We start from the raw sequence: 21375 nt of genomic DNA, 5'->3' as shown, positions 1-21375 counted from the left end.
GTGGAGGTCGGTATAAATTCCATCAGAAAAAAATACATTATGTCCAGTCATGGATACTTTCGTATGCCACAAGCATGGGATGTTGGTTAGTCGGTCCACCACTTTGGTCCCGACTTAAATAGCCTATGTGTACGTACCGTCAACAGAGAGAGTGGAAGAATTGTTCATCACTTGGGTAATTAAATACTATTCAGTACTTTAGTTTATGTCCTGGCTGTAGACTTTTAGCCTTAGACAGTGAAAGAGACAAACGTAGAGAACAATATGAGTGAAAACTTCAGTAGCCTACTACAGGATTTCATTGCTGGTGGATGTGACCACCAGAGCTCAGTTCATATATATTAAACCTTTTTCACTTTAGGGCACACAAACAGAAACTAAAGCCCATATTCTTAAATCTGAAAATCTGAAAAAAATCTATTGTGTCCAGTCAACGATTCTTTTGCATTTTTGATCCTTCATCCACCTTTCTATTATTACTGCAGAGGTGAGCTGCTCTGAAGCTGTGAGAATTAAAAGTTAATCAATCAAATATTTGCCATTGTGTATCTGCTGAAGTAAGCTTTCTTTTCTTTTGGCAAGCCACAATGCAGTTTTAGAACATTTTAGAAGAAAATCGAAAATTTCAGCATTACTTTTTAGTTAGTAATAAAACTTTGCCACATTCAACTCACAGTTATATTTCCACTTTTGTACATGTATATAATAGATGACTAGAGTGATCACTTCACCCATGTTCAGCTATCCACAGATGGTGCAGCAGAAGCCAGCTTTTCCCCTCAATCGTTAACTCCCCTCCTCCCTCCATTCTTGCCTATTGACGTGATAATGGCAACAAATTGATGAAGCCATTGAGTGTGCTGGTGACACGAGGGTGAGTGGGGACACAAACTCTCCACCACCCAGTAACACTCATTAATCAGATCTCTTCCAGCCCTTGTCCCTCCCTCCAGACTGCCTGACCCACTGCCTGGGGCAGCAATGTAACACTCTGAGTGTCTGAGGGTGTCTGTTGCTGTCTGCCTCTATTTCTATCTCATTTCTGTATTCTTGTTCTCTGTGTCTCTATGTCAACATCCATCACCGTTGTGCAGAATCGTCATGAAGAGAGTTTAAATTGGAAAATACTTCCAGAAAACTCAGATAAGTTAAACTTGTATGATAAATCTGTCATATTGAAAATGATAATAACATTGCTAATCAACCACTTGGAGAAATGACTGTGTTATATTCACCTACTTTATTTCAACATTAACTAGGTTTAAAAAACTGAGAAAGAAACTGAGAAGAACATAAAAAATGACCTCCAAAACTAGACATTCACATTATAGATGTTGCATGGAAGGTACCCGAAATGAATATCCTCCAAATGACAGATAGTCTGTTTCCGTTCTTGAGGGTTGGCTTCATTTAAATCACTGCATAGATTTATGCCAAAGTAAATCAGCGGGCTGGTGGCCAATGTGTCGACATCCACATCCTAAACCCTCATTCAATAATGAAATCAGCCATGGCGCTGTGACATCTCAATACAGTCAATACGGTTAACTAACCTCCAGCACACTACAGGACGTGTTTGTAATGTATCACTGCCTTGCAAAAAGCCCAATTTCTTTTTTTGTGTACTATAATATACAATGTGAGACGATAAAATAATCTTTTCTCAATTTCAGAGAACGAATGACACTAGTTCTTTCTATTGAGAAGCCGATCAAACAAAGTGCTAAAAAAAACACAATCGAATACTGACTACAAAGGACATCATCAGAGTAGGTGGTCAGAGCACAGTCAGAGTAGTATTTCCAAGAGGCAGACAATATGCTAATAAATGACAACCGTAAAGTCACAATATGGCAATATGTCATGGTCCAATATTTTATGTAGAAAGGTGGTTACTTATGAAGATTTCATCTCTAATAATATGCAACATTAAATGTATGTTCAGACAGAAAGAACGGGAGAAGGAGAAAGGTGGGAGGGAGGGCTGGATGTTGAATTTAAAGATTCATTAGTTCACACTGAACTTTGATCTTATTGACTCTAGGCAGCAGTAAATTCAGCACTTGGAAAAACCCATGATAATCAGCTGGGGGCATAAAAAATGACAGCTTCCTGGGTTTATTAATGTTATTTGGTTTATCTGGGTCTCCCCCACAGTGCAAGTTGCAGTCATGATTACCATAGCTCCAGTTGTGCCTTTACACTGTCGCATTGTGGAGGAGGCAATAATGTCCAGCCAGCTAGTGGCCGTCTTTAAGCGGTGTTAGTCTATTGCTTTTGGATGAGAAGCGGGTCAGACATACTAACTTCAAAGCCTCTTCTGGGAATGTAAAACGGTCATCATGCAAGCCTGATGAGTAACTAATTGATGACTAATTGATGTATTTAATATATGCATTGTTTATCCATGAACTCGTCACCTCAACATCAAATACACCTAAAGGAAATTGACAAGAGCAAGAGCAGTTTTATTAGCTTCTTGACTGATTGTCAAAGGACTTCAGGGCCTAGAATTTCCTCCTTTCAGACCACAAAATCAGTTTGTTGGCTCCACAAGCTGAATTTGACTGGCCCCTAGTGTCTGTGCTACAGTATATAACTACACAAGTACATCAAATTCCAGTGGCAGTGCCAGCTGTGTCAGTGCTAAAACTCTGCAGTTACAAGACGAGACTCTTTAAAATGATATAACTAAGACATCAAATATGGATTCTGACATTCAAAAAATAATAATAATAATAATACCAGACTGTATACGCTGTTTTAAGGACGTTTGACTTTCGGTGAAAAGTATAATTTTTTGCTTTTTTTGTTGTTGCATTTATTCAATGTACGGGTGCACTGTGCACTGAGTGTTTGGTAACCTGTGTGCTTGAACTGTGGCAACTTTTCAAAACTGTTAAGCTGGGATCAAACATAACACATAGCAATTAGCCCAATCAGCTACAAAGTTGCAGGAAAACAGCATATTATCAGACAACACTCACCCAGGCCACCGTTTATCTTAACGTCTAGCATCAGGTAAGCATTATCACAGCATCAGCACCACTTTTCAAAGACAGCTTTTATCCCCCGGCAATGACATTTTAACAGGCCTGTATTTTTTCTGTTCATTTGTGACTCCTTTTTTAACTCGTGCTCTTTCATTTATTTTCTTTTATTTCATTTTGTTTTCATTAATAACAGTAATTATTCTGTGTACACAGTGTATTGTTCAGAGAACAGCTAGCTTTTCCTTGTGTGAAAATGTACTGGAGTCGTTTCAATGCACTTGACTGCATGCAATTCCTTCCTTTCTTTTGAAGCATTGCAGCAGGCTATGTTATCAAGTTTATCAAATCATTTCACTAATGGTGTGATAAAGGAACTGAGAGTGAATCTAAATTAGGATACCAGCACCAGCATCCATAACACTGTGTTACTGTAAGGGATGATTTCACTGAGATCATGATAGGAGGCATCACAGCTGTTATGCAGGGTTGTAGACAGCAGCAAGGAGCAAGTATCTTTTTGTAAAATGAAATCCATACCTGCATTTTTTTTCTGCATTGCCTTTATTGCCAGCAGCACTACAGTCCACTGCAGCTGATAAGATTCTGGACAGGATGTGAAATCCCCAAAGGAGAGATCTCAAACTCATCCAGTTGTGTGCAGGCTCTCCATCTGAGGGGTTCTGCATGGCAACGGAGGCATGTATCTTGTATCAATGTTGCTTTATTCAGGAAAACATTTGTCCAAAGTTTTGGCTAGCAATTTGATAGCCTACATGATAATTTAAAATGTCAAAATGATACTGTATACCAACCAAGAATATTGTGTTTGCAAGTATCTCTATGGTGCTTAAAACAAGCACCATAGAGATACTTGCTGTTTCTGCATATTCCTTGTGTGCATTAGAGAAAATGTATTTGTTTATGAGAGTTCATTTAGTGAAGTCAGTATCATGTCATTTCTCTAATGTAAGAAATTACTCCATTTGCAAATAGGAAACATCTGTACTTTATAAAGAACCCTAGAATAAATGAATTAATAAGCATGTAAAAAATGTAATCTTCTAACTCTTCTGATAAGGAATACTTTATAAAAGTGTTTATGATGTTTGATCATTAATATATTATGGTTTGAAATGTCAGTAGAAATCCACCACTAAGGACAACTCTTCTGTTGTACGTCCTCCTCCAGCTCCCACGCACTGTCTTTTATATTGTAATGTCATCTAAAGTCCATGGGATGTCACCAAAGACTACCCAATACCTCAAAGCAGTGTGATCCTGCCTCCCACTGTGTGAGATGGTGCTGTTTGTAAACCTTTCAGTAGAACATAATATTATTAATATTATTAGGTCCTTTCACAAATAAAACACAGTTGTTTAAATCAAATCTAAGATGAATAAAGCAGATCTGATAAATATGTGTCATAATTTGATACAAGATATTAAAAAAGTATTTTAATGACACAACTCCTCATTTTGCTGCGGATCATCTGGTGCGACAGCGAGCACTTTGTATCTCTGCATGCCACTCCTGCCCTGTTGTGCTGATTTGATGCAGATCTGCATCACCGTCTGAAAGCTGCAGGCCTTGCAGGCGATGGGATTGTGCACTGTACAATTCCTTTGCTCTCCCTCTGAGGGTTTAATATCCACTGGGAGGCCGGGACTCCTCCTTCCTTTCCCAGCCTGCAGAGTGGTGGGAACCGGGTACTGGGCAGCCCAAAATGGTATGCTATTTTTACCACGCTGAGCTCAATCTGAGGGCTGCTCCCTGGAGACCTGTTGCAGGCAGCTCTCCCCAAGCCACGGAATTTAACCCCTAGGACAGCTCTCCACAGATGCGATGGAAAACATCTGGCCAGCTGCTTGACTACAAGGCCTGGCTGTCCAGCCTCGGTGGTACTAACCCCCATAAGACTGTTCGGTCCTTGGCAGCCCCCTGTTGATGCTGCTGATAAGTAGCAACCAAGGCCTCACAGGAATGTACGGTTTAATAATCGGATGCATTGATGGCTGATTATTGCCTGCACACTGAGCGTCACATGAAAAGGCTCTGCACATAAAGAGCCAATGAAAATACAGAAACATTGTGCATCCTTCATTCATCATTGATTTAGGGTTAGACGTGTCATTCATGACTTCCAGAAAACACAGCACTGCTGGAACAAATGAATATGAACAAAATAACAATGAAAGTGTGTCACAGAATAACGTTTATTTCTTATTGACTTTTATTTAATTTAAAAAAAGATTACTTGTAAATGTTACACTGAATTCTATTGAAACATTTCCATGTTCTGTCTCTCAGCACAGGTTAACATTAGGCACACAAGAATGCAGACATAACTTTGAAGTCTCTAGCCATTGTTCAAATATGAAACAGAGTAGAGAGCGATAGCATGGGAGGGGGGTGGGGAGCGTTGTTGTGGGTCACCTTAGCAAAACTCCATTGAAACTGTGCAGTGCCAAGGAGGAGAATACATCAAAACTGGCATCCAGCTCAATTGTTCCCGTGGAAAGGGACAGCAACAACTGATTTCTCAAGTCCCTGTGTCATGTGTGACATTAAAAAAATACAATAACTTACAAACCAAGGTTCCCCTGGATTGCAAAACATGACTAGACCAACTTTGGCTGTTATTCCCTCACAATCACCAGAGAAATGGTTTACTTAGAAATCAACAGTACAAAACAACACTACCAGTACATCCAAAGAAAGATTATAGTCAACATACCTGAAAATATAGCACTCTGCTGCTTCTTTGAAAATCTAATTTCGCCTGTGTGTAAATATGTGTGTGCCAAATGTGTACAAAAACGTACTAGAAGGTTGTAAAAGCCGTAACTGGTCGATTTCTTCAGATACATCAAGAATCTATGGTCATGTGCACTTAATATTTGGTCTTTCCCCTTGAAAAACACACATTAGGTCAGAGCGGAGTCAAGCACTACAATAACTCAAGCTGCAGCGGCAAGAACGGCTATTTCACAAAAAACAGCAATTCAAATTAGGATACTAAAGAGACGCTTTGTCCGTGCCAGGGCTACAGCCTACAGAGCCTATGTACAGCTTCTGGTACAGTGAGGGCGACTGCTATGGGTTCTCACTACCGTGTTGTTGTCGGGAATAATTAAGACAAAGCATTATATTTATTGCACACAAAAGAAAAGATCGATATCACTTTTTCACTTTGCACCAAAGAAAGCTTTGAATCTGGCGAAGACATTATGAAAGGTGTGTGTGTGTGTCTTTGCTTCTCCTAGGTAGGTTATTTTCCTTCCGCTGGTATGTCTGCACTGCCTTTGTCAGTATCTTTAATCAAGTCCCTCATAAAGCAAGAGGGGGGGTCTTCTTTGATTCATACGTGACATCCTATGAGTTAAGGATATGAATTAAGTTTACAATAACTCTTTGTAGATCAAATAAAGCTCACGAGATGAAAAAGATCACAAATTGTACTGTGCTTTTAGAGGAAATGGAAGTTGATCACACGTGCAGTGCTGTCAAAACTTACAAGAAATTGCCATCACAGGTTGACGAACTCCCCTGTTCAGATACGTTTGGCAATGTATTGTCAATAGTAATAGAAGAGGGTCAATCACCTACGTGGTTTTTCTACGTTTGTATTTGTACACTGACACGTGACACGTCATGGGACCTGCTCAATGGCACATAGGAATTGCGGATACAAAAGTGGTTTTACAATTATCTAGCAAATTACATTGACTTCTTAACTGCCCACTTCTCAGAGAAAATATATATATAAAGAAAATAATACAACATACAATCAAATTCATTTTCAGTTCATCCTCTTTTGGTTACACCGAGGTGAAAACAAGTGCAGTATTTAAGTTCTTCAGAGAAACTAAAATCTGACAGGCCAAGCTCAAAAGTTCCCAGTTCATCTCAAATTCTAAGCCATCTGCTTAAAGCCAGAGCTGCTTCAAAATGGATGAGTCAAGGCCAGTTGAGGCTGGAGCTTGTCACAGAGATTTTAGAATGACATTTTCTATGAAGACTAATTCAACATACAGGCAGAACAATCATTATCAACACCGCCACTGGTATATAAGTCTCTTGTGCTCTGACATCCATCTTCAACTCTTGACCCCAGTTTTACAAAACACCAGTGAAACATTTGACCAAATTTTCTGTGGCATGCAACCCGGATAAGGGCTTTATTTGCCAAAAAAAGTGGCACATGGTTACAGCTATAGTGGTGCCGTAGTTAATGTGATAAGACTGAAGGAAAAACAACAACACAACAAGCCAAACAACTGCACTGTCATTTTTGGGCTCAGGGTGGGCCTTGGAGGGGGGGTGATCCTTGAGACGAGAGGTTCGGAGTGGGTGGTGGTTTTTAATCACGCCCCCCCCCCCCCCCCCCACCCCAATCTGAGCACTCAGGAACAGCACTGGAGAACTGGCGGGGGAGCTGCACTATGCTGATGTTGGCACCGACACCTCCAGCAGACGGTTGTTCTTGCGCTTGCAGGACACGCTGTTGCCATTCTTCGGGGCTCCCTCAATGAATTTCACGCACACTTTGTCTTGCTTGAACTGCACCAGAAACCTGTCGCACAGAAACAGTAGCCACATCATTAAAACACCATCCGGGTAGAAGACAAATCACCTCCATTGACCTGGATAACCCGATTTAACTCTCGCTTACTCGTCCGAGATGTCGACGTTGAGCTGCTCCCTGTCTGCAGCTGTGGCCCCGATGCGATGGATTTTGGTGATGATCTCAATCAGATGTTCGCTGCTGAGTAAAAAGTCTCCTTTGGTGGCTGAGGCCGACCCCTAAAGCAAAACAACACAATGAATTTTACATGACATTTAATTAAAAAAGTGGTGATTTGAACGATTATTTTAATTAGTATCTAATTACATTAAGATTAAGATCACTTTTTTCTCATATCTTTTATTCTGTGTTATGTCATGTATAACCTTCTGGGTTTGTCATTTTGTGTTTGTGCGTGAAGAGGAGTTAACATGAAAAACTTGACCGCCGTTTAACCACCTCAGCGCCTCAGCAGGCCTTAAAGAACTAGTTAGTCATTTTGGGAAATCCTCTTATTTGCTTTGCTATCTTGTTGACAGTTCAATGAAAAGATCGAATTGTAACTACATTAAAAACAACACATCACGACAGGTCTCCCTCACCTCTTTGAGTCTGAGAGCAAAGAAGCCGTCACTCTGTGTGCTGACCGACACACTGGTGAGGTCCGGCAGAGGAACACTGGCCTTCACCTGGCCCGTCTTCTGGTCGGCCAGGACGACGCTCTTCTTAGTCAGCAGGAAGATTCGAGCTGTGCCCTGCAAATAAGAGCAGAAACATGTTTGTGATACATGTCATAGAAACAGCAAACGCAAAGACTGAAATGGGGTTTTAAATGCACGCAAGTGTCTCTCTGATCTTGAACCTTGGTGTGGGAAAAAGAAAACTCTAAAACAGCAGGTCACAATGTAATCACAACTTATATTTTGGGTTTTTCAGCTTATGCACGAGCTAAATGAATTGTAAATGTTGTGCGAGTGATCTCTCTTGCCTTGCCATTGGCCCTGTTAATCTTGTTGACCACGTCAGCCAGCAGAACCTTCTCATCCACAGCGCTGTTGAGTTTCTGATATTTGGGGTTCTTGCTGATCTCCAGGTAGTCTCCTTTGAAGGGCTGGCTCACGCTGAGACAAAACAGAGTCAAACACATCCATAGTACATAGTAAGAGGTCTGACGCTTTGTGTTTACCGTGAAATTAAGAGATTCGCTTATCTACTCATTTATCAACCAGTGGGTCACTAGATATTACTTTTAATATATACCGTGAAATAAAGAGCACTCTGCTCCAGAGAATTTCAGGTACCTGCTCGGGTAGAGAGCCTTTTTATCCTTGAAGATCTCACTTGCCTCCAGCTTCTCCTCATAAACGGCCTTCTTCTCCTCTGTGAATTGGCTCCTGTATTTCTTGCACTGACGACACACATAACAGAATAAACACATCAAATGAGGGCTGAGAAATGTGAAATATTTGCTGTTGCCTCTCCAATATGTTCTGTTTTCAGGTTTCTAGTGTGTTGCATGGATATGTGATGCATTGCTCATTCTCTGTATATATCTTATCAACAATTGGAAGGATCATTGCCTTAGGTGTTTGTGATTGCCATTTTTTAATTGGTTGTTACAGCCTGTGGCTTGAATATAAAGCTTTTGTTGTATATATTGTGAGTTAAGTGCTTAAGTTGATAACCATTATGGTTACTTCATTCTCTAGGGCACCAGTCTATCAGGTAGGCATTAGGCAATATTCAGAATTAAATATGGGTAACAGACAGGAGGAGAGGGGGTCTGGTTATTTGAGACCAACCCTCCAGAGATGGAAGATTCTCCGCAGCTCTGTGTGGACTCCATCCAGAAAGAGGTAAGGCCTGGAAGGCCAGTTCTTGTCTATGGGTGACATGGAGGGGATGGTGTTCTTCAGGCCCAGGAAGTATTTTTGCATCTGGACAAATGGATGTAAATGACAACTGTACGTCAAGGAGGATGCAGTTTAATGACATTCTAGGCAATATTTGATGAAAAACAACAAAAATGAATTTTTCGAGTAAAAATTCAAGCCCTGCTTACAATTCTCTGGATGGTGAAGTCATATATCTTCTTGCCGGCATTTGCCCTGAAGAATTTTCGGTACTCTCTGCGGACCTTTTACAGAAAAAAAAATTAAACAATAAACAAACTGTCAATCACCTACTGTCACCCATTAGTTTGATGTGAAGCAGGAAAGAAAAGGGAATACACTGACAGGAGGATGATGGTGTACACAAACAGCACACTAGAATAACAGACGTTTGGTTAGTCACAAACAACGAACACCTGGAACAGACAAAGTTAACTCCAAGCTGCTGGATTAATCAAAATCACAATGGCTGCTGAATGAATGACTGAAAAGTCAATGATGGTTATGAGAAATGACCTTCGTGCTGACCTTAATTGCACAAATGGTGGTGAACAGGTGCATGGTGAGGTGCAGGGTGGGTCAATTAACATGATGAAAAGATTAACACTGCAACAAATGACCAGCGTGACGACAGTTTTCTTCTAAAACCAGACAGGCACGCAACAGATACAAAAAACAGACAAAAAACTAGGACATACACACATCCTATACACACCTAGAGGAAGAGATAACAAGCGAAACAAATACTGTTGGATACACAAAACGGTGCTGTTTTAGATGGAGTTAGTTGCACAGATATTGAGGTAGCAGACGGGTGAAGACGCTTAGAAAAGAGCAGATGAGAAGGAGAGACGGGCAGATGGACAGACGCTGCCATGTCAGTCAGGCTCTGATGCTTTAAATCTTCAGCATTAAAAACCAAAGAGAGGAAGATAGCAACTGTCCCTAAATAATGATCTAAAATGCATTTAAAGCTGTGGAATAACAGGAGGAAGTGTTACTGTGTCACAACTTTGCTAAACGTTTTCCTATCCAAGAAATTGTTCTAATGAAAACTGGTTTCATCATTTCAAATGTCAATTTTAAAAGCTTTGAGCATCTAAAATTAAATCCCTGTCACCTGTGCTAACAGAAGTCTCAAAACCTCTGCAAATAAAACAAAAAGCCATCTGCATGGCTGGAAACCACTGGAAATATTTTGTCCCTTGATTTAGGTGAACTACCCCTTTAAGATAAGATCACAGTTATTGTGTTAAATACATTTCTCTGGGCCACACAGGTGATATAGAGGTACATGTTGAAGGACGGCAAGACCTGCAAATCCCACAAGGACTGCACTGCAAAGGGAACTGGGATTTCTGAGGAAAACGGGGGAAAAAACTCTTTGGTATAATTACTCCAAATAGGAAAACTAGTAATCTTTGTATGTTGTGGTGGTGTAGCATACGTTGGATTTTGTGTTATTCTCTGTTGGTTGTGCATAAAACCAACACAGTTTAAAACACCACCATTATTTGATTGCAGCACTAGGCAGAGGCTGGCTTCCTGTGGAAGTGTGCATATAATAGATGCTTGAGGAGGATGCAGAGGGTCAGGGGTGATGAGTAGGTGGCAGACTTGGAGGTGGCTGTGCCGTGGGGCTGGTAGGTACCTTGAGTCCCTGCCAGTAGGCCCAAATCACAGCGACAGCATGCTTACGTCTGGCCTCTTCCTTCAGTCTCCTCAGCTCCCTGCGAGCCTGTTCAGGGAAGTGGGCGGGAAGAGAGCAGGAACAAATGAAGCAAGATGAGAGGAAGAAGAGGGAGATACTGTTTTGCCTGAGGTCAGCAAACGTCAAATACACACACACAGACACACTGCACACCGGCCACGTGTGACCATCGAGAGACTGTAAAAGTACAGCTGTGCTGCTCCAGACTCCAGAAACAAACATGGCACTGTGGGTAATTTCACCATTTATCAGGGGAACTTCTGTAATGGAAGCAGACTTAGTGCCTTTTAGAGGAACTTTGAGTGTAACGGGAGAAGAGCAAAAGTCACAACTCAGGCAGCAGATGGATCCAAACAGTTCCATCTAAAAAAAGACAAACAGTACTGAAGATGCAAAGAGAAAACATGCATTAACTACAAAAGAAGGAAGAAGGCATGCAGATGGCAGGCAGCATGCACTGGTGAGGCATGGACCTGGAGGAAGAAGCTGAAAACACACCCAAAACGTGACCCTGGTGATGATCATTTTGGTAGAATTAGTCAGACTCCTCTTTTCACTTCAGCATCCAGTGGACGAGTGTGTATGTGAGGGGGTATATGGTGAACTGCCTTACGCCATAAGTGAAATGTTTAGAATGGGTTGACCAGAATGATGGATATGTTGATGTCTATTTTTTTGGGGGGGGGGGTATGGGAGGAGAGGAGGGTCGACGGAGGCGGCAAGTCACATAGTCACGGCAAGTCAAGTCAATAGGCTTCCCAAATACCTTGGTGCCCTGCCAGCCGGCCCAAATGACCGATACGGCATGTTTATTCCTCGCCTCCTCCTTCAGCTGACGCAGCTCTCTCCGGGCCTGATGGGAAGCGGTGGCAGTTGCGGAGGAGGTTAATTTCAGTGACAATCAAAACTTAATTGTGCCAGGAGAGGTACTGAGTAGGTGTGAAACAGCATTGTGAGGAAAAACACTGACCAAAGAAAACAAAAGACGTTAAGAGATGGGACAACGGGTGGTTAACATCGGCGTGCGAGCGACTTTTAGCGGGGGCTCACGTTTCGTGACTCTGCATATGGTCGAGCTTTAGAGGAAAGAAATTAAATAACGGTGGGAGAGTCTGGATTATTACTACATTATCTAGAGCTTCATAAAGATGCTGACCAATAAGAAGCCTTCATGTTTGCTCAGAGCAAAGTTCACATACAACACTGAATAATCTCTAACAACATCTATAATGAGAATTCAGTGAGACCTTGAAATAAGATATTGATTAACAAGTAAGGATATCTGAAATGATAACACTTAAGTAAATACAGATATGTTATGCAGACTACAAATTCACAGCCACTGAGGCTTTATAAAGTAGCAACACATGTGCCATCACATTGACATAATTCCACGCTTATTTATAAGAGCTTCCTGGTGTTTTGCTGTCAGCGTATGAGTATATTAAAGAGAAGCCTCTCAGCATGAGTGAGAGTAGATAGCACAGTGAAAATCATCTGTGTGGTGGGCACCGTATGGTTATGAGCTAATTAGATTATAGAGGAGGAGGGACTAATTTGAAATACCACACTGGATGGAAACCAAAGCAAAAAAAAAGCACAAATTTAAAACATGTGAGCCACGTTAAAGGATCCCACTACTTTTCAGAAATAAGTTTGAAGAAGAAATATACTTTGGGTTTGGAACACCATGAGTGAAATAAAACTACCAGAACATAGAGACATTCCTACATGTAAGAGCTACAAAACAGACAACAGGACGAACAACAGTAACGCACATTAATCAGGCCAGTGGATAATCAAAGGACTCAGAGGGGCTGCTGCTCTATTAGGCAGTCTCATAGCGGGAATGGGACGGGACGTGGTGAACAGGGATGACAAGACAGCTGGGACAGAGACACACTACGGCTGGGTGGAAATACCTTGGTTCCCTGCCAGTATGCCCAAATTACTGTCACAGCATGTTTATTCCGCGCTTCTTGTTTTAGATGTCGCAGCTCCATCCGAGCCTAGTGGGACGTGGTGGGCGTTAGGTAAGACAGGTTGAGGATGTTAGAAGGAAAAGAATCAAGAAAGGAAAGTGAAAGAGGAGTTGGGGGGGGTGGGAAAAAAAGAGAAGTGGCAGTTGTGTGATCAGCAAAAGGAGCAGGATCAAAAGGGAAACAGCAGCAATAATATCAAGGAGAGCTTTGTTAAAGAACAGAATTTTTATAATACTGTTGGGCCATTAGGCTAGAACACTGTGTAAGATGAAAAGGTGTTGAAGTTAATACTGCTAAAACTTAAAGAGCAGTTTTCTCCCCCCAAACATGAATAAAAAGCCTGTATCAAACCCAGGCTGAAGCTTCGTAGAGGTAAACACCTCCCTCTGCACTTCAATCCGTCAGTACCTGGGTGCCATGCCAGAAGGCTGAAATGGTGGTCACTGCCTCTTCACATCTCTTCTGATATTTCAGCTCTCTCAGGAGTTTGCGGGCCTGGTGGAAATTTAACAAGCAAACATTTTAGTGTTCCTTTTCTCTGTCATGGTTTCTGCTACAACAGAGTGAACAGGAAGATGCACACCTGCCATCCCCTGGTGTAGGACTGCACCACAGTGGTGGCGCTCTTGATCTTCTGGTATTTCTTTTGTTGCTGTGAGATGGAAAAGACAGGAAATTAATTATGCATAAATGCGTATCTGTTTATTTTGCTTTGTGTGTGACTTTGAGAAAGCCTCACCGCATATCGGCGGTACCATGCTGCCACCACTATCTGACTCTTTTTCAGCAGCAGGAACTGGCTGCGGCACTTCCAGCCGCGGTAGATCTTCTGAATGAGTGTGGCCAGGTCTTGCAGGCATTGCCTCCTCCTCTCCTCCAAGAAGAAGAGCTGCGGGGAAGACGAGAGAATTAACTACATAAGACAACAAGAAAACACCCTTACTGATGTCCGCCACTGTTAAAGTTGGCAAGTATCAACATCAAACTTTTACTTCTTAACCTCTGCAATAAGTTCATGAGGAAAATAAAGTTATAAAAGGAAAAAAGGGCATAAAGAAAACGTCTCTCACTATAAGATCAATATCTATCTATCTGAGCAAATACTGATTCATATCAAGTGCAAAGTCCAATCTATCTGCGTCATAACCCTTTCCTGCTCGGGCTTAGAGCAAGACAATGAATGTGAATCGACTTATCTTCATCAGGGATGCGAGTACAATATTTTATCATAGTTTATACATAGTGACAGCTCAAAGAGCTTTACAAATTGCATAATAAAATAAATGACGTACGTAAGAGTTTCCATATTAACTCCAAATGACTCGGCATTGTGTGTAGTGAAGCAGAAGATGCCACATCTTGCTCCATGTTTTCTGACAAGAATTTCTCCAAACGTTGATAACAATTAAACTAGGAGGTGTGGCTGCATTGGATTAACAGCCAAAATAAATAAAAGTCTGGAAACATGGATTAAAGTCCACTCAATGAGACTCTATGTAGTGATTTCGCAGCTGCAGATATATAAGGGAGATAATTGATCAGACAGAAAAAGCAATTATAGGAGGAAAAAAAATCCCAGTATGAGATCATGTTATTCCAAGCTTTGTTTGTTGGGTGGGGAGAGAGTCCATTCAAAAGGCTGCAGGCTTGAGCAGTTGAAGAGCCTACAAGCGGCGAGTAAAGGAGCTCATTTCCCATGTTAGATGGGGTGGCTAAGTGAAACCATGTGTTTACAGAGTGGTGGTTGCATGCTAATTGCTGAAGTGGGGGCTCTAACTGCAGCCCACCCTGCTTTACAAACATCTTACTGTGAGAAAGCAGGACAGCTGAGTACACTGGATTCAAACGCAGCTCTGATCTGCTGGAGTACACGGCAGATGTCAAAACTGGCTAGAAAACAAATTCAAAAAGGGATGCAGAGGTGCTTTATCTGTGTCTTCTACCGTTCTTGGGTTCCTGATGAAGATCTTGGAGCGGCCATAGGAGAACTCGTCTGCTGGGACCTGGAGGTCAGCCATCAGCACCTCTACTCCTTCCCTATGGGGAGCCAGAAGGGTCAGATGGGTCATCCAGAGCATACTTGACACTTCAAGTGGCCATAAACAGAGCAAACTGTATATAAGTAGTGCAGAGATTTTAGACACAAGACAGGACAGAAAAGAGGATGTAGAGTCTGAGAAACCGAGAGAGAAGAATGAAACAAATCCAGAGGAACATGTGGAGAGAGGAAATAAGGAAACCACACAAAGCACAGAGGGATGGCTGAACAGCCAGATAACAACGTGTGGTAGAGCAGATAGGAATCAGTGTGCTTTTACCAGCACAGAGGATGAAACATGCGAGTCGGGCTGATATAGAACAGAGAGGACAGATAAGGATGAATGTCTCAACATGCTCAGGAGAGGGAAAGGCTCATTTCTGCTGAACAGTGAACAACAACTGGTATGTGACAAGAGTGCTGCTAGTTTCTGAGAGGACATAAGGAGTTTCACGTGGAGTGTGCAAATACCTGGAACTGTGTATGTGGGTAATAACAACAATAATGATAATAATAATAATAATAACAACAACACAACAGTCACAAGATAACAAAATACCCTTTCCCTAATAGTACCAGGTTTACATTTATCTGACTATGTTCTCTATCTTTAAACATATATGTCAGCATGTTTGCTTAACTGTTCAGCTGATTATTTCCCCTCTTAGAACCCTTGTTTATCCAGGGAAAGTCATTCACATTCACCCAGCTCCACGCAGTCACACCTGGGAGCTGCCCCCTCCGACTACAGTCTATTATTGCCGGTCCCAGTCCCTCCACTGGGAAGAGTGAAGGTTCAGTGCCTCAGTTAAAGAGTGTTTCTCAGGGATTTCATTAGGCAACTTTCCAGTGACAAGGCCCCTTCCCCACTCCCCGCACCTGCCCCACAATTAGTCGCTGCTTCAGAATAAACACAGCCATTACCTGGCGGGCCCTCTCCAGTGGGGCCAGGTCCGTTTGCAGAGCATTTTGTAGCGTTCCAGGCAGGGCTCGTAGGCCTGGCGGAAGGCGTAGCCCGCTCTCCTCACACGGACGTTCTCCATCAGTCCCAGGTACCGCGCCTGATGGCGGACCAGGGACTCGGTGAAGATGTGGGATGCCTTCTTGTCATTGGGCTTGATGCACCTGGAAAGCAAGAGGAGAGGTTGTTCTCACTAAGGTTAGACGGCTGTATGGAGCTGATATCACCCTTTTATTAAAAACCAGACAGGAGCCAGCTGTTGTTGTCCAGCTTTAATATGAGGAACATAAATCAATTAGATTCACAGCATATTTTCGTTTTAATTGTTTAACACTACACTGCTTGTGTATGGGAAACCACTTATCTAGATGGATTCTGGAGATAAATGATTGATTTTACTCTAGACGAGTATTCCTAATAATAATTTATCATTATTACACAGAACACATAACACTCCACACACACAGGCAGGGTAATAACTGATATACTCTCTGTATAAATGACGAGACTTTACCGGATGTAGTTTGGGTTCTTGGTCTGCAGGTTCTTCATCAGCGTGCCCACTGATGCTTTGAACTGGAATCCAGCAGTTGGTGGTCTCTTCAGGTTGACTTTGCTTGGGTTGCCCTCAGGGAACAGCTGTTTGATGAGGCTCTGGGTGGCCTTGTACATGGCCTGTGACAGGTCTCGGTATAACAGGTCGTTGTTCTTGTCTACAAAGCCTTCGGCACGGTACAGCACCTTGATGTGAACAGGAAAAACAGAAATAACTAAAACAAAACTAGCTGAAAAGCTGAACAAAAACTTTGACTCATTACTTTGCATTAATTCCTTATAGTTCTGTACACAGACTAATGTCCAGTACCTTCCCAGCGTAGTGCTGGATGCGGAAGCAATTGTGTGGCAGGCTGTGGTCGGTGAGAAACTTTGAATTCTTGCTGAGGCGACTCTCAAAGTGCTGGTGTTCAGCACAGATGGTGTTCAGTTTGTCCAGGAAGGTCTCGTCGGTGACTGTCCCCGGCCTCAGGCACTCCTCGTCCAGCATGGCCAAGATGCCATTTTGGTGCTGGACATAGCAAGGTAGACATAACAAAAAGGTATACATTACCAATCAAAATGTTCAATACTCAAAGTTACATTCAGTATTATTATTTGTTACTGGCCTCAAGCCATTTTTTGTGGTCCGCAAAACAGTAACAGGAAAAGTGCTGAACTGGTTTGTGTGGTCTGAACTGGGAGGCTGACTTACATTCTCAATGAGGTCGCAGATAATAGCATTGTTGAAATATTCAATGTTGGTCCACTCGATGCCCTGTAACAAAAGAAATCAAGGTCAAAGGGACAATGGCCCATTTTTCCAGAGCTATCAGATGTCTTTTCCACATCAGCTAGACTTGAGTGGTTTATTAAAAATAACACTTAGCAGTGCTGCTCGCACAGCAGCCCTCACAAAAGTACTGCAGACTTCACGTCACTAGAGATCTAGAGATGATTCTGCCAAGTTTATGAGACAGAACTGACAATACTGGACAGCAAAGCACAAGACACAGTGTGCCTGCCTTCCAGTTTAGTTAAACCTCAACTGTTTGTGAAAGTGTGATGCTAATCAGCCAATGTGAATGAGCCACAATTGATGGCAGTCACAACAACCACAGTCGTTCAATAGCAGATCATTTTCATGCAGATACTCTGGTTCCTTTAAGTTTGGGATATCCTTTCTCGCTGTCCATTGACATAATCTCCTCCAGGCAATAGTATCCCCTGGATGGAAACCGAGACAAAATATCGAAACATCTGCAACATGTTGCAAATGACCATGCCGCAGTGTTTTGAGGAAGGCTATTTGGCAAAGAGACAAAGGGAGTTTTTGTCAACAGCCTCATACGTTTTACATTGTTATAAACTGAGGTTATACTGAGCCTAGGGACACGAATGTCACTAGTGCTTATTTACATGGGGAAGTCGGGCCTAATGAGAACAAATGTTGTGGAAAAAAGACACTAAATGGGCTGGGCCCCTTTAAAGCTACAGTTCTTATTCCTTATTTAAGCTTTAATCATGAACTTGAGTGCAGTTCTTGGAGGTACTTTTAGACCGATTTGAATAATTTCTACATTCACAGCCATATTTGTCGCTGCTGGGTTGATGTTACGTTCACCAGGCCTTCTCTCCTGCTCTGTCTCCATCTCAGTCTTCCCATCATGTGAGTAAGGACAAAGCCTTTCTGGAGAGGAAAACATTTTCCATCTTACCCTCTAAAAACCACAACTGTCCCGTGAAAACCCCCCTTCGCAGACATCTAATTCGCAGCTGCTAATGGGTTGGGAACATGGCTTCAGTTGATGTAAGCAATGTGACAGATACTTTGAGGGGGAGAGCGCAAAGAAGGCGTGGCTTCAACTGACGGGGGACTGGCCGAATTCCTGATTGGGGGTCCTCCCTCCTTTCTCTAGCGCTGTGGTATTTTCCCATGCAGTAGACTGGATGGAGGCCAGGAGTGGAATATCATTGGTGGTGGTGTTAGCGGGGAAGGGGTGTGGGGGGGGTCATCACTGCAGCACTCACATACATAGAGCTTTGAAAACAAACAGAGCCTAAAGGCCCACAACGGGGAGTGTTTACTCTCACTGGAGTGAGAGATCACTTCCGTCCCCGAGACTCCACCGAGGGGGGACGGGGAGAGAATAAACTCAGAGTGTGATGGACGACAGAGACTGCATAGAGGACAGAAATGAAGTAGAAATTACTTTGGATCAAGGGCAAGAATGCACATTTAGCGGACAAATAGCACAAGAGGTTAAACAGATGAGTGACATGACCAGGTTGGGCTCATGCTGCAAGGGCCTGCGGTGATGAACTGTCAACACAACAAATTGAGTGCTGACATGTTGAATGATGTACAGTTGCAGGTGAGAGTGTGTTTCCAGGGCTGCGGGCTGGGCTTGATGGGTAATTTATCCAAGTGTCCACTACCAGTCTGCTCATGAGAACATGGATTATATATGTGTGTGTGTGTTGTATGTGTGAATGTGAGCTTACCTCCCTGACGTACTCCTCCTGCTCCTCACGCAGGGTCAGCTCGATGAAGATCTGCTGCAACTTCTCATTGCAGTAGTTGATGATGAACTGTTCAAAGCTGTTGTCCTGTAGGAGCAGCAACAGGAGAAAAAAACAATTAGTTCCAGCTATTGACAACATGTAAACTCACTATCACTCTATGTTATTGTCAGGGAGATTGCTTTTCTTTGGCTGCAAAATGCCATGCCAGCATATATAGATGGTGTCTTGACGACTGTAGCAACTGAATTAAGCTGAAAATGTCAAATCAAGGACTTTATTGTCTTTCTGTTAGACATAACATTCAGATCAGTCCTCGTAATTTAGGGAGAAGAATAGGCGATAAATGAACCCGTTATGTTAACGGCATTAAAAAAAATAACATTGTTATATTTCTGGGCTTGGTTCTTGTTGTTTCTGCTGTTCTTCACAAACCACTACGATTAGAAAATGCTTCATCAATGTTGTTCTTCACATATTCCCTGCTTCATTTCCTTATTTCTCAAAGCTCATTTAAGCTCCGACTGCATTCTTTCTTCTCTGCTAACATTCATAAGCATGGTCACCTCTTCGTCAACTTTTGTCGTTTGCCATCAGTCAACAAAACATGATCAAAACCTGCAAACTCAGTTCTCACTGTGTAAACTGGCCATGCATTAGTCAAAGGGTTTTTAAGTAACATCCAGTTAAGACGAAATGTCTTTTTAAAATAAAACCCTGATCTCATCTGCCTGCATGCACAGATATTTTCGAGCTGTGGGGACAAGCTCTAAATTTTAAAACAGGGCCGTACATCTGATATAATGCAGGTAATAATCAGCTTGCACAAACTATAACCTGCGGCTCATTCCCTCTGCTTAACATTTTGCTTGCTCATCACTTTGACAACCATCAGTGAACAAACATTTAATAAATGTGGAGAGTGAACGACTGATACCAGTACATCTCGTTCGTGTACCTTAAGATGATAAACCCTTATCAGATCAGGTTCCTGTAAACCGTCAAAGACTTCAGTAAACATTGATAGTGGGTTAACTATTTCAAAGCCTCGACCATTTTTACTCCCCACATTTCACAATTATTGTTGTCGATTATGACCATTGGTGAGTCATGCTTCTTGGCAGATGGCCTTATTGTGCGCTGGGTTAGGTTAACACTCATCGCTAAGGACACAACAGTGGTTAGCATGTTTAGTCTCAGAGTGAAGGACATGGCAAGGTTTCTCAGTGACCAGGAAACAGAACACATAACCACAAAGAGATTAGTTATTAATGCTGAGACGAAGATTTCCTTTTATTGAGAAACCAAAAGGCTGTCTTCACCTCTACAAACACACACACCCACACACACACTCGATAGCATGTCTATACCCAAGTGGCAGCAGACACCAGACTGAAATATGACAGACTTGTACTGTAACCCTAAAATATTTCAGATGCAACTGTGCGGTTTCATGACAAGCCATTTATAGCAGCTTGAGAAAGTAACCGTCTTAAAACTGTTTTAAGTTAATGGTGTCATATCTCAAAAGGTATTGATTCACTTGCCCCAAGGTAGGGGAAAGTCCTCGCATTTAATATTATGTGTTACGTTAAGTTAAAGTCAACATTGTCAGGGAGAAAAGTACTTACTGACTTACTTACAGGGAACAAAATCTAAATCTGCTAAATCTTTCCTGTTTATTATGACAGAAATTTAAGACCATGAAATTGCCATGCACCAATTTTGTCATAATAAATTAATTATATTGAGAACAGTACAGGTATCAGTTTGTTAAATTACTACTAGACTACCAAAACATCCCAAAGCATCAGCTTAATCTGTATCTGTTAAAGGACTAGTTCAACATTTTGGGTAATATTCTTACTCAATTTCTTTCAGAGACATCATGGCAGATGTTTGTACAGTAAATATGAAGCTACAGTTAAACAACTGTTAGCTTAGCATACAAACTCAAAAAAGAAGGAACAGCTAACCTGGCTCTGTCCAAAGGTTAAAAATAAATCTGCCCAAGAGCGCCTCTAAAGCTCAGTAATTAGCATGTTATATCTTGTTTGTTTAACCTCTGCCAGAATATTTCTTAGCTGGGTGAAGTAACTCCCTGGGGTCTCTACTGGTTGCCTGGCAACCTCACAATGATGACGAGACTCCAGAAACTTACTGCCCCCATTTTCAG

General features: G+C 42.0%; 1 protein-coding gene across 4 annotated transcripts in view; it reads right to left on the bottom strand.

The window, feature by feature from the left end:
- Positions 1-5183: 5183 nt before the first annotated feature.
- Positions 5184-21375, bottom strand: part of myo1b (myosin IB) — a 57227-nt gene continuing 41035 nt past the window's right edge. Inside the window, exons 14-31 of one of the 4 annotated variants that reach the window (XM_070914019.1) lie at positions 19182-19286; positions 17392-17454; positions 17008-17208; positions 16657-16883; positions 16106-16306; positions 15087-15180; positions 13883-14032; positions 13727-13795; positions 13552-13638; positions 13084-13170; positions 11102-11188; positions 9621-9695; positions 9361-9495; positions 8860-8966; positions 8547-8679; positions 8161-8313; positions 7667-7797; positions 5184-7567 (exon numbers count right to left, since the gene is read on the bottom strand). In XM_070914019.1, coding sequence (XP_070770120.1) covers positions 7435-7567; positions 7667-7797; positions 8161-8313; positions 8547-8679; positions 8860-8966; positions 9361-9495; positions 9621-9695; positions 11102-11188; positions 13084-13170; positions 13552-13638; positions 13727-13795; positions 13883-14032; positions 15087-15180; positions 16106-16306; positions 16657-16883; positions 17008-17208; positions 17392-17454; positions 19182-19286 — 2238 coding nt within the window. In that variant the 3' untranslated portion in view covers positions 5184-7434. Of the gene's footprint in view, positions 7568-7666; positions 7798-8160; positions 8314-8546; positions 8680-8859; positions 8967-9360; positions 9496-9620; positions 9696-11101; positions 11189-11927; positions 12015-13083; positions 13171-13551; positions 13639-13726; positions 13796-13882; positions 14033-15086; positions 15181-16105; positions 16307-16656; positions 16884-17007; positions 17209-17391; positions 17455-19181; positions 19287-21375 lie in introns of all 4 variants that reach the window. The other 3 variants (XM_070914021.1, XM_070914018.1, XM_070914022.1) reach the window with 3 other exon arrangements.

The sequence above is a fragment of the Enoplosus armatus genome, chromosome 11, assembly GCF_043641665.1.
Source record: "Enoplosus armatus isolate fEnoArm2 chromosome 11, fEnoArm2.hap1, whole genome shotgun sequence".
Taxonomy (NCBI): Eukaryota; Metazoa; Chordata; class Actinopteri; order Centrarchiformes; family Enoplosidae; genus Enoplosus; species Enoplosus armatus.
The sequence above is the reverse complement of the archived record's forward strand: the minus strand, read 5'-3'. Positions and strand labels throughout refer to the sequence as shown.